The following is a 13,365-nucleotide window of genomic DNA, read 5'->3' as shown; positions in this document are numbered from 1 at the left end:
GTTCTCCTCAACAAAAACCTCCCCCCTCCACACCCCCTCCCCACTCCCACCTCCTTTCCCCTGACATCAGTGATGTCAGTCTCAGGGGTGGAATACAAATTCCCTACCCTGGAGAGGGACGCACAATCCAGACAAGAGCCACGCCCTCTTTCTCTATCTCCTTCCTCTCTGACTCCCTTCCCGCCCCAGAAGAGCAGCTGTTCCTGTTGATAATAACCCTTCCCCCAGCTTACTCCCCAGTCACGAGTTGGGCAAGGCACTAAGATGGAGAATTTATAGAGGAGCCCTAAGGTGGGGTCCATTGTTCCGGGGGCTGGAGCTGTCCCCGGTGCTGGAAGAGAAGACCCCAGGAGAGGGGAGCCGGCATCTGGGGAGACGGAGAGTGGGGAGTCAAGGAGAGAAACCAGGGAACAGAAATGGCATAGGAACAGCTGGGCAGGTTGAGGGGTGGGGGTGGAGGAAGTTGTAACTGGGAGGGAACCAGGTCACAGAGCCTGGCGGGGAAAGGGCAGAAGGGACCCAGAGAGGAAAGATGAAAAGGGGGCGGAGAAGGGGTGAGATGAATGAAGAGAGAGGACTGTATTTTTTCCAGAAAAGGAACCAACAAAACCTATATCTTGCTGGCATTTGCCGACGCCCTCTTCTCTCCCTCTGGGGTGTGTGTGTGTAAGTGCTGAGCAGGGAGGCGGCGTGGTGAGGGCGGAAGCTCTCACTTGTCAGCTCCTTGAAGACCAGGGCACCGTGTAATTCAGCCTTTTACTGTTCAGTGTCTAGCACAGTGTCTGATCATAGTAATAGGTGCTTAACCGAGATTTCTCAAATCAACGGTTGATGCAAAGACCCTCCGACAAGAGTAGATTCTCTTCGTTGGGAAGACAGTCAAGTTCTCCTTTAGGACAGCGGAAACCCAGTTACTCCTCTCTTCTCCCTGTCACCCCACCTCCCCCTTAGGTTCCTTGAGTGAGACTCTAATTGAGTCAGGGAGCAAAGAGAGGAGGGGAAGCACATTTTGGGGGCCATTACTCCCCTAAACAGCTATATTATGGATGGTCGGTTTGCTTCATAATCTTGAGGGAGCTTGGCCCTCCATGCACTGGGCCCACTCGCAGATCCCCCTCGACATGGAGCATCTGCGGACATCAAGCCTTCTGGACTGGACAGCTCCTGTCTGCCGGTGCTCACGGCCGGCTCGAAAGCTTTTGTAGAACACCCGGCCTCCTGTCATTCCTTGCTTCACCCCAGAGTGGGGCAACGTCTTCCCAGTGGTGTTGGTGTGTCTGAAAAATGTCCCAACGAAATCCCAGTAGCCTCCTCAGCTGTCACAGCGAGCAGGCTTCTCTTCTGGAAGGGGAGTAATTGTAATGGCACTTAGATGGTACTGTGTCCTAGGCATTGTTCCAAGGGCTATATATTTAATAACTCGTTTAAACCTCAGCACCACCCTGTGACGTAGATTCAATTATTATCTCTAAATAAAGATGGGGAAACCAAGGCACAGAGAGTAAACGACTTGCCTAAGTTCATACAGCTACGGAGAGATCTAGCTGAGAGTAGAGCCAGACAGCTGTGCTCCTGAGTCCACGCCTTTAACTCCCACATCCAAAGCTCTGAGTGGGGCCCTGGCCAGGTTTCTCAGTTGGTTGGAGCATTCTTCTGTACACCAAAAGCCTGCGGGTTCAATTCCCCATCAAAGGCAACGTATTAATGTTTCTCTCCCTCCCTCTCTTTCTCTCTCTCTCCTTCTTCCTCTCTCTCTAAAATAAAAAAAACATGTCCTTAGGTGAGAAAATAAAATAAAAAGCTCCTAGTGGGAATGGGGGGAGCGGTTAAGCCTGGCCTTGCCTCTTCTTGTGTCTTCATTTGAGCCCTGAGTGAGAGATGTCCTTCTTTCTACTGTCTGATTCACTGTGACCACTTTTCATCCTTCCTTAATGTGAGTGTCTGGGGCCTGAAGCCACACGCTGGCAGGTGTATACGAGAGAGAGAGAGAGAGAGAGAGAGAGAGAGAGAGAGAGAGAGAGAGAGGACATGATTACACTTCATCGTATAGACACTGAGGTCCTCCCAATAGGGTCTCCTAAGATGGGTGTGTGTGGGAGCTGGTAGAGGACCCAGTGCTGGGTGGTCAGAGCATGTGATGACAGTGCCAGGGGATCAGGAGTGCAAACACCTCTGGAAAGTAACTTTCCACTCACCTCTCTCACCCTCCATGCATCTTTTCTTGCTTCTAATGTGATCTTGGTATTTATGAAGATGATAAACAGATCACGCCCTCTGAAGATGGAAGGTAGGAAGACCCCGCTGCCCTGTTGATCTCATTACTCTGTGTCTTGTCAGCAGATCTGCCGCCCTGCTGCTCATTTAGGCTTGGGGCTAATCATATTAATTGAAATATTAAACATTCACAAAAATGAATTATAATGAACTCCCCTTACTCCTCCTCTCGTCAGCAATTGGAGAGTCAGCTGCCAGCAGCATAATGCCTCTAATCCTTCTCTTTGTGGTCCCCAGACAGAAGGGTTCAGTCTGGGAGGAGAGGCAGGGTTTAGGGGAGAAGAGGTGGGATCGCTCATCAAGCCCTCTTTGCTGTTTTCCTCCAAGCCCTCAGGGAGGGGAGCCCTGTGAGGTAAAGACTGGGGGAAAACCCCACTGACTTAGAGGCCCGTTCTGGGGAGTTGCTCTCCATGAGCAGAAGAGGCTTCAAAGCCCTATTCCCCCAAGGTGCTTTCTCTGCCCACCATCCCCAAGCCCACCCTCTTTCTTGTTCCTCTGAATTCAATGCTAAGTTGCCCTACATAAAAATGTTATCTTAATTGAATTTATTGGGGTGACATTGGTTCACAAAAAAAGATTACTTACTTTGTAAAGGGAAAATTCACTCCTGGTTTTAGATAATCAGGAAATGAGAAATGCTGAATAATTGGGATATTTTTCAGGTAGGGCAAAATGTAGTGGTGGCATATATGGACAGAGTGGCTAGTTACCAAATACTTGCTGGCTTCACTAATTACTAACAGAGTAAAGACATCTGCAGCAGAAAGTACAAAAAATAATAATTTAACCTTCCTTCCCTCAAGTGGCTTCTACCTCAAATGGACAGGTAGACAGGAGGCCAGCACAGTGTGCAGCAGTGAGGACTGAGATGTGGTTAAGAAAGTAAAAATAGCCTCTCTCATTTACACACACGGGGATTTGGGATTTGGGCCATGGGAAGTGCTCAGTCACGAAAGGCTCGATTGATTCTCAAAGCACAGGAAGATCACAAATCAGCAGAAGAAGGAAATTAATTATTTGTTGTATGGAGGGAGGGATGAAGAGAACGGTGCATGCATGTGCCGGTGTGCATGGGTAGATTTGCCAGTCCAGACCAGCACAGTTTAATGTAATGTAAGACATATATATAATTTAAAATGTCCTAGTAGCCACATTAAAAAAGTAAAAAGACACAAGTGAAATAACTTAAAAAAATTTTTTTTCTTTATTGATTTTAGAGAGAGAGGAAGTGAGAGGGAGAGACAGCAACATCGATGAGAGAGAACATCAATTGGCCACCTTCTGCATGTCCCCCACTGGGGATCAGGCCCACAACCTGGGCATGTGTCCTGACCAGGAATTGAACTGGTGACCTCTTGGTGCATGGGTTGACGTTTAACTGCTGAGCCACACTGGCTGGACTGAAATTACTTTTAATAATATATGTTATTTAATAGATGTATATCCAAAATATTATTCAATATGTGTCTATGATATATCTAAAATATTTTTAAAGTTTATTTTATTATTATTTTTTTTCTTTATTGATTTTAGAGGGAGAGGAAGAGAGAGACAGAAACATCGATGAGAGAAAACATCAATTGGCTGCCTCCTACATGCCCCCCACTGGGGATTGAGCCCACAACCTGGACATGTGCCCTGACTGGGAATCAAACCAGCAACCTCTTGGTGCATGGGTCGACACTCAACCACTGAGACATACTGGCCGACCATATCTAAAATATATATATATATATTTTTATCCTCACCCGAGGATATTTTTCCATTTTTTGTACAGATAGAGTGGGAGGGAGAGAGAGGAAGGAGAGAGAGAGAGAGAAACATCGACGTGAAGGGACACATCGAGTGGCTGCCACCTGCACGACCAACCAGGGCCGGGGACAAACTGCAACCGAAGTACGTGCCCTTAGCGGGAACCGAACCCGGGTCTCTCCGGACCGCAGGCCGACACTCTAACTGCTGAGCCAAACTGGCCAGGGCCATATCTAAAATATTTTACATGTAATCAGCCCAGTCGGTGTGGGTCAGTGGTTGTGGGCCCAATCCCCAGGGAGGGGCATGTAGGAGGTGGCCAATCAATGTTTTCTCTCATTGAAGTTTCTATCTCTCTGTCCCTCTCCCTTCCTCTCTCTCTAAAAATCAATAAAGAAAAAATATATATTGTACATGTAATTAATATAAAGATTAATGTGATACACTACATTCTTTTTTTTTTACTAAGTCTTCAAATCTAGTGTGTATTTTACACTTACAGCACATCTGACACAAACATTTCAAGTGCTCAGTAGGCACAGGTGGCTGGTGGTGACCATGCTGAATGGTACAGTTTTAGAGGTTTCAACATTAACTTCTGGGGGGGGGGGGGACGGAAAGAGACAGGAACTGGCCAACAAGAACTATCACCTCTGATTAATCTCTACTCCTGCCTGAAAAAAAATCACTTTTGACAGATGGCAGCTTATCTACCTCTCACTGTACTAACTCTCTCTCTTAAAAAACACAAACAAGTGACGTGATTACTAACCTGGGTGGGGTTTTTGGGAAGAGGCCTGTAGCCGCCCACCTAATCTGCCTCTTTTGGGTTTTTCCTGACTTGGGAAGTGCCAACATTTTTACTTCTTTTCCTCAGTCTTTGCCAAGAAGGACAGAGGCAGACCACTGAGAGACCCTTCCAAGGTCATGGCCTAATGCAGGGTTTGTTTCTCAGGCACTTTCCTTGCCCATTGGGTAGTTCACAAACCTGTAAAGGCAGCTTCCCTTTGGGCTCTCTTCAGCTTGAAGACCTTCACTGGGCATGGTCCCCGGAGCGTAGAAAGGTGCATATTGAGAGACGGGCTCCTGCCCTTTCCAGGCTGCTATTTTCAGCTTTATGTTTCACTTCCCTTCTTAATTAGATACTAGAAAAACGCATCTTAAAGACCTACTGCCTTTCCCGGCTCTTACTCAATTGGGAATGGGAGAAATAATTTAGAATTTATGAGGATCAAGTTAATCTACGCTTGAAGGTCAGTCCAAGAGGGGAAACTTCTGGCAGGATGTTCCCCCAGGTCCTCTCGAGAATCTTCGTCTGAGAGTGTTCCTTCCTTTGCAGATTCAGCTCACTCCATCCTGTGGGGTGCTTTCGTGTTTTTAAGAATCCAGCGTGTCAATGTCAAGGGTCTACAGGGCAGAGAGGGTTTGGCTTCCGGGCGGGAAGGGGAGAAGCCTGGATTCTTTCTCTACCACTAGGCTTCATCCAGCTTCCGCCCAAGAGAGGGTCAGGAACCAGATTCTGGGAGACTCTTCCTAAGGAATACCGTTCCAGCTTTGCTCTAGAAATAAGAAAAAAAACTATTTGAAGCTGGGGGGCTGTCAAGAAGAAAGGCTTATTGCATATATGATCAAGTCGGAAATCAGTCCTCAACTCTGGGTAAGGAGATCCTTTAGAGACGCTCCTGAGCTCACCCCCGTTTCCGAGACGCCCCACATTGCTTCTCTCGGCTCCGCCAGGCAGCTGGAGCCGGCGGGCTTGGGGGCGGGGCAGGGGCGGCCGGGGCGGGGCCTCACCGCGCGCCCGTCGTCTTGACGACCGTGACAAGATGGCGACGCTGCAGGGCGGGCAGCTGGGGCCTGACCCCGGGGCGCTGAGCCCCGCGCAGTTGAAGCAGCTGCGCGAGTTCAAGGTGGGTGCACCTCCGCCCTCGCCTCCACCCAAGCGCAGCTCCCCCAGGATAAGGGCCCAGTCAGGGAGGAGGACCCGGAGAGAGGGGGAGCCTGTTCCTGATAAAGGGGCGGAAGGCTGGGGGGAGAACCCCAACCCTTGACACGTGCTCCAGGGCTTGAACCCTGAAATCGGCCTCCTCAAGGAGCGTGACACTTTGCTCTTGTCCCCAGATTCAGACGCGGATTGCTAACGAAAAGTACCTAAGAACCCACAAAGAAGTGGCGTTGCTCATAAGTGGTTTTTTCAGGTAGGTGGTATTCCAGACGCACTGAGCAACTGGTGGGAACATTTTACCAAACCTGGGGAGAGATGAGTGCGAGTGACTCCTTTCTTTCAGCACTTCCTACTGCTTCCTGTAGGGTCTGAAAGTTACACAATGTCCTAAGGTTTCATTTTTCCCAACCCTGGGATTTGTGGCACCCTGGGTTGTCTTGAGTTATTCCTAGAGGTTTCCTTTAGTTATCTCTAAACTCTCAAAAATATTCATACTAACCCACTGTAGCTGTAAGGGCAACTATGTACCTTAAGACCCTTGGAAGAAGGAATCCGTCATTGAGAAACTCATAGGTAGACTTTTGGAATAGAACATTCTTCTCCATCAGAGACTCTTAACAAGATCACTCAAACTTTTTTACAAATTCAGGTTTCTGGCCCTTCCCAACCTGAAAACATGGTTGTAGAAAGACTCTGAGAGTTAGGTGTCACTTCTCTGTAAGTCTTAGGGAAGAGACCATTTTCCGGAGCATGTTCTTTCCTTCTCCAACACTTTCAGTGTGGCATTTGTTTGAATAGAAAAATCTCCTAATGGGATAAAAGGCAAACAACTGAGGGGAGAAATCAAGGAGCAGCAACGGATGAAAATAATAGAACTCTCTCAAATACTGTGGCTGTAGACAGACAGGCAAGGTTTAAATAGCAGTAATGGCTTTCATCTGCAGACACTGTGTTGGTTTCCTACAGTAGCAGTTATCACACTGTATTGCGATCGCTTTGTCAATCAATCTTCAGTTTCTCTCCCTGGACCAAAGCTCTAAGCTGGTGGAGCCATGTTTGGTGTCCCCAAAGCCCACACAGTGATGGCATCTTGGTACACTCTTGCTGATCCTCCCAGCGACTCTACAAAAGATAGCTTATTATCATTTCTATTTTACAGGCTCTCAAGTTAAGTTATGAGAAGTGAAGTACCTTCTCTAACTTGCTGAACCAGGACCCAAAGCCCTGGTTTTCCCACTGTGTTGCCTTGTAAGCACATGGGAGCTGGGAAGCTGCCAGTGGGGTTCTCTTTTCTCTTCTCAAAAGAAGACCCGGAGAGGTGTCTTTTTTCCCAGTCCCCTTTGTTTTTCCTAGATTTCAGTATTCTTTATATTTTACATAAAGAATCTACTTGCCATTTCTGCAAGTGGCAGCAGATTCTCAGAGAGCAGGAGTGGACAGAGAAAAGGGAAAACTGAAACCTGTCTGTGAAGGTTGGTTTTATTTGGGCCAAGGGTAAGGCCTGGGCAAAAGGTAGTTTAGAGGGTCCTCTGTGAATGTCAGCCCTGGGGATTAGGCCATCGCTTTTTGTACCCTTTCTTCTAAAGCAGCGGTTCGCAACCTGTGGGTTGCGACCACTCTGGGGGTTGAATGACCCTTTCACAGGGGTCGCCTAAGACATAACAGTAGCAAAATTACAGTTATGAAGTAGCAATGAAAATAATTTTACGGTTCGGGGTGGGGGGCGTCACCACAACATGAGGAACTGTATTAAGTGGTTACGGCATTAGAAGGTTGAGAACCGCTGTTCTAAAGGGAAATAAGGATGATAGCCTTCCTATCCTGGGGAGCTTACAATCCAAGTTAGGACTAATTCCAGCAGGGAGCTTGGAGACAGCTGTTCAGTCACCGTCTGTGTTGTTCACAGACAAAAGAGGGCGCTGTTTTAGTCACATGTCAGGGATGGCCCTACTTCTCTTCCAGGAACTTCCAGGAGCTGGACATCACCTAGCTGCTGCAGGAACAACCCCAGCATCCCTCCCTCCCTCCCTCCCTTCCTTCCTTCCTTCCTTCCTTCCTTCCTTCCTTCCTTCCTTCCTTCCTTCCTTCCTTCCTTCCTTCCTTCCTTCCCCGGGCGAGGAAGGGCCACCAGTCTTCTTCTTTTGCTGTCTCGGAAGCTCCCTACATGAAATCCTCCTGGCCCCTTTTAGGCCTTTCTCTTTCAGGAGTGGAGGTGGGAAGGGGTGAGGAAGTGTTTGAAGTTTGGTTTGCTCTCGTTTGTTTGGCGTTATTGTTATTTCCCTTGGGTCGTGCCAGGATGAACCAGAATCAGCCCCTCTCCTGTACCGGATGCTTCAGATGGTCCTTCCAGAGAAAAAGAGGAAGGGAAAAGAGGGGACAGAATCTTGGGCAGCACATCTGTCTTCACCTGTGGTGTAGGTCTCTGATCTAGGCTCACTCCAAGCCACCAGAAGCTCTGAACTGTTTTTGTTGGGAAGCAAGCGCCCCACTTGGGTTTTCTGATCCTAGTGATTTATGGCCATTCAGCCGCAACTCTCCAGTCTATACTCATACACACAGCGTACAGAACTCCTAAACCTTGGATTCTGAACCTAAAAAATGGGAAGAGTAAGGATCTAACATATTTTAGGCACTCAAGAGACTTCAGGTTTTAGGCTGGAGATATGCTAGCAGAGTGGAATTTTAGAAAGGCTTTATTAAATTTGAAAATACCCAGGCAGATGACTCTTTCTCAGTACGGCACCGATCATATCATTCCTTGGCTGGAAAAATCTTCAGTGGATCCACACCATTGCTTTTTTTTTTTTTTTAACATTCTATTGAGGTACAAAGAATAGAAAAATGGCAAAGCCTGAGCTGGATGAACTTTCACAAGCTGAGAACATGGCACGAGCATCAAGATCAAGGAATAGAACCTGTCCTGGGCAGTTTGGCTCAGCGGTTAGAGTGTCGGCCTGAGGTCCAGAGAGGCGCGGGTTCTGTTCCCGCTAAGGGCACGAACCTTGGTTGCAGTATGTCCCCGGCCCCGGTTGGAGTCATGTGGATGGCAGCCAGTTGATGTGTCTCTCTCACATTGATGTTTCTCTCTCTCTCTTCCCTTCCCCAGCTCTATCTGAAAATAAATGCAAAAATGTCCTTGGGTAAGGATAAACAAACAAACAAACAAAAAAAGAAATACAACCTGACTAGCACCTTAGGCCCTTGGAGGCCCCTTCCAGTCACTTCCCCACAAAATGTAGCCAGCATCCTGACTTCTAACAGTACAGATCTGGTTTGCCCTTATATAAATGGATTCCTACAATCTGGACTCTGTTGTGCCTGGCTTTTTTTGCCCAACAGTGTCTTGTAGATTCCCATTCCCTTTCCTGTATTTTATTCCACCCTGTGGCTGTGCCAGGCTTTCTTTATGCATTGCCACTGTGTTTTGAATTGAGTACAAATGTCTCTCCCTGGCCTTCATGAACCCCATAATAGAGCCTCCTTTGCTTCCCACTACTTCCTTCGTATGCTCCCTACTCCAGCCAGGCTGAACCTTCTTGATCATTCTACTGACCTCACGGAGGGGTGCTGACACTCCCTGAAGGCTATTCTGGACCCCGGGGGTACAGAGGTGGACACATCCTAGTACCTACCCTTGAGGAGTTCACCGTCTATAGGACATGGGCTGTTTTCATTTGAGAGTCTTTGCTCTTGGGGCTTCTCTGGGTCTGGAGTGCTTTTGTCCCTCAGTCCTCGTCCTGCACTGAAATGCCACGAGCACCTCAAGGGTCCTCTCAAGGGCCAGCGCTGTGGGGATTTTTGGGGTCCTGCTCTCAGTGACTTTCTGTCTCTGATCTCCCAGCACACTAATATCCCCCTTGTAGCATTTCCTAGAGGTGGCCTTTTGGACATTTAGGAACACTAATTTCTTTGAGGTGGGGCTATATTTTATCTTTAAAAATATATCAATCTCTCTTACTTAATACAATGATGTACATGTCGTCTGGACACTCTAATTCTCACATTGAACTGAGGGAGAAGAAGGGAAGAAAATTCTTTTTTTTTTTTTTTTTTTTTATCCTCACCCGAGGACATTTTTCCATTTTTTGTTCAGATAGAGCGGGAGGGAGAGAGAGGAAGAGAGAGAGAGAGAAACATCGATGTGAAGGGACACATCGAGTGGCTGCCACCCGCATGACCGACCAGGGCCGGGGACAAACTGCAACCGAGGTACGTGCCCTTAGCGGGAACCGAACCCGGGTCTCTCCGGACCGCAGGCCAACGCTTTAACCGCTGAGCCAAACCGGCCAGGGCGGGAAGAAAATTCTTAATGCCCAAGGGGCAGGTGGCCCTGAGGAACTGTGGGGAGACGCTGGCCCTCTCTCCTTTATTTACTCGCTTTATAAACTCGGGCAAATGATTAACCTTTTGGAGGCTTGGTGTGTTTATATGTAAAATGACACAGTCATTCACCGGGTTGTAAAGTGAGATGATATTTGTGAACCACAAAACTCTACGCGTGAGCTAATGTGTTTTTGACTCCCCAGTGGCACTGGGACTGTCTGCTGGGCTGGAGGGTCACGGTCCCTCTTATGTCCACCTTCTCAGCTTAGTTTTATTGTGGTCCACCCCGATCTCCCATGGGGATTCACGGTAAAGCTAACTCAGAAGATCGGGGGCCTGCGTATCTGTCCCCCGCCCCTCGGGATGGGCATCGCGGTCTTCATCTTTGCTGCCGCCCGCTCGGCTTGGTCCCTGTTCTGGGACCGTGTTTGCTGAGCATGTGACAAGCTTGCTCTGGCTGCAGCACAGCTGCCCTGAAAGTGCCACAGCCGCGGCCACCTGCCCGAAAGCCTGCTTTCCCTCCTGCTTTGTCCCTTCATGTTTTCCAGAGAACTGTTTCTGAAAAGGCCAGACAATATCCGAGAATTTGCTGCAGGTGAGTCAGGCAGTGTCCATTCTGGGTGTTCGATAAGCCACCCCAGGGAGTGTTGCTGTGACTTTAGAGTCAGACCATCCCAGGAGTCTCCCTGCAGAGTCTGGGGTTTGTCTTCACCTGATGTCCCCTAAGGGAGCTTCCTTCAGAAGGCTCTTTTGTCCACTGTCACTTCCTCACAATGAGGACAGGTAAGAAATGAGGCAGAACTTCCTCACGGCGAGGGTTAAGGATTTTGAGATTCCCGAAGCAACACAGTGGCAGCGTCTTCCTTGGGAACCTCAAAGCAGGGTTCCCTGCCCTGGGGCCCATTAGAATCACCCGGGGAGTGTTTACAACACCGAGGCCCAGGCCCACCCCCAGGGGGTCTCTATTTAATTAGTCTGGGGTGGGGCTTGGCCTCCACGGTTTTAAAGGCTCCCCAGGTGACTCTAATGGGCTCCACTGCCCCCAGATGGCTTAAGGTCAATGGTATTTAGAGGGGAGGGGCTGGGCTGGGTGATTTCTTGGGTCCTGTTAGCCCTGGGAGTTGGTTACATCCTCAAACCATTTCTAAGGGAATCTGAAGACAGCTCTGCCGCCACCCCAGATGCCTCTGATTCACATATGCTGTGTGTATAAAAACCCTCTTCTGTCGTCACTGTCGGAGAGCAGGGAGCCCAGCTCCTCTGAGAGGATGTTCTCAGAGAGGGCGTGACATCAGAGCAGCAGTTGGCAAGCTGAGTGGAGACAAGAATAATACTTGGCATTTACTTGGGCCCCAAGATGGGCCGAGAGCAGAAAGCCAGAGGCTCCCTCAGCCCTCCTGATGGCTCCCTGTGCGTCACAGGCCGAGGACGGGCAGGGTGGGGGCACGGGAGCCAGCCTGTGGGAATGCTGGTGCTGGCAGGCTCCGAAATGCCGGGGATGTGGGGGGCCACGGGGGTGGGCAGGCAGGGATCACAGCGATTGCTGTGACATCTCATATTACGTTGTGATGCGGGACCACCCGTAACAGTCCTGCTAAGACTGAGCCATCTTAACTTTTTAACAGTACACTGTCTCCCCCTCAGTCTTTGTCCCTTGGGTTTCGATAATTTCTTCTTTTTGATTCTTATCCTAGACTATTTCACAGATCCAAGACTTCCCAACAAGATTCACATGCAGCTAATTAAGGAGAAGAAAGCAGCTTAATTAGAAGAATCATGATGCTCAGCTGTTGAGAGAGCCCAGAAAGAATCCAGCCTGGGGGTGGGTGTTAACCTCACTGGCACAGGCTCCTTCACTCTTGTGAAAATAAGCACTGGCTTCTGGGCCCAGAGTGTGAAAGAAAGCAAACAGAGGAGCTGAAAGACAAGTTTCATGCACGTGTTTCGTTTTCCTGACACTATTTTGGGGACCAGGGGCTGTGAAGAGAGGGCCCAAGGTTTGTCTAGCATGTCCATGGCAGAAAGAGACATTTGTCTTCTCACTCTGGTGAAATGGATGAAGAAAATGAAGTGGGAATAGTTAGGGGTAGAGAGAGTGCCAGGGAAATTGGGGTGGGGCCTGCTTGTATGAAGACAGCTCTCAGACTGCAAAGTTCCAGAGACTCCTTTCCTCCCGTCCTTGGTGTGGGGGCAGAGGCCTCTGGGAAAGGTGGGGCACTTTCCTCGTTGCATTTGGATTGGGCGCTCTTCTGCTCCCCTTCCCTTCCAGCCAGGCTCGGCCAGCAGGGCCATCACGCATTGTACAGGCAGGATGACTTCTGAGATGGTTTTGAAGGTTGGGATTTTTTTTTTTTTGTGAGGTGGAAAAAAGCCACACTCCTGATTTAGCAGAACCATTTCTGTTTTGCAGGGCATCTGGAAATGAGAGAGTCCTGTTGTCATCCGTGTGGGTTTCCAAGCTGCCTTGGGCTCTGTCTGCTTTGCAAAGGCTTTTAAAGATACTCATTAAAAACAGACCTTCCTGCTCTCTCTGCTTTATTTCACTCAGGAGGAGGAAGACATCCTTCGTGGGGGGCTCTGCCCCTGCTTTGACCTGGTAGGCAGCCCATGGGCTCTCAGTCAGGTCAGCTGGCTGTTTCCGTAATGTGTACTCCCCACCCTCCAGGCCACCCGCTCCCAGAGCCAAGACCGGATGAGGGAACGGGGTGGGGACCCCGGGGACCGCAGCTGGCCCTGGTGGTACCGAAACAGTCCACCCTTCAGCAGTGGCTTTTGTTGTTTTCTTTATCTTACTTCCTGGGTTACTGTTCAGTGTATAGGTGATTAACTTTTATTTCCATGGAAACAATAAGAGGAATTGGGTTGGAAGAACAGCAAGGGAGGATGAAATTAGACGTAGAAAACCCATTCAGGGTCAATGAACACTGAAGTGTGAGCCTAACAGTTGATTCAGAGAGGTGATGCACCTTGTTCTTGAGGATTTTTATTTATTTACTTATTTATTTTTTATTATAATATAGTCACCTTTATTATAATTCATAAATACATTATAAATAGACCTTTAATAAAGA

General features: G+C 48.7%; 1 protein-coding gene across 2 annotated transcripts; it reads left to right on the top strand.

Moving 5' to 3' along the window:
* Positions 1-5,580: 5,580 nt before the first annotated feature.
* Positions 5,581-12,812, top strand: RIIAD1 (regulatory subunit of type II PKA R-subunit domain containing 1). 2 transcript variants are annotated; one of them, XM_036273423.1, is made up of 5 exons: positions 5,581-5,683; positions 6,148-6,224; positions 10,843-10,889; positions 11,989-12,116; positions 12,705-12,812. In XM_036273423.1, the coding sequence occupies exons 1-4, from the start codon at positions 5,651-5,653 to the stop codon at positions 12,057-12,059; spliced, it is 228 nt and encodes a 75-aa protein (XP_036129316.1). In that variant the 5' UTR covers positions 5,581-5,650; the 3' UTR covers positions 12,060-12,116; positions 12,705-12,812. The 2 variants fall into 2 exon arrangements, with proteins under 2 accessions (XP_036129316.1, XP_036129315.1); XM_036273422.1 differs by lacking the exon at positions 5,581-5,683 and adding an exon at positions 5,853-5,936.
* The last annotated feature ends 553 nt before the right edge of the window (positions 12,813-13,365 follow it).

Source organism: Molossus molossus, unplaced genomic scaffold, assembly GCF_014108415.1.
Source record: "Molossus molossus isolate mMolMol1 unplaced genomic scaffold, mMolMol1.p scaffold_m16_p_20, whole genome shotgun sequence".
Taxonomy (NCBI): Eukaryota; Metazoa; Chordata; class Mammalia; order Chiroptera; family Molossidae; genus Molossus; species Molossus molossus.
Note: the sequence above shows the minus strand (reverse complement) of the source record. Positions and strands in the feature narration are given on the sequence as shown.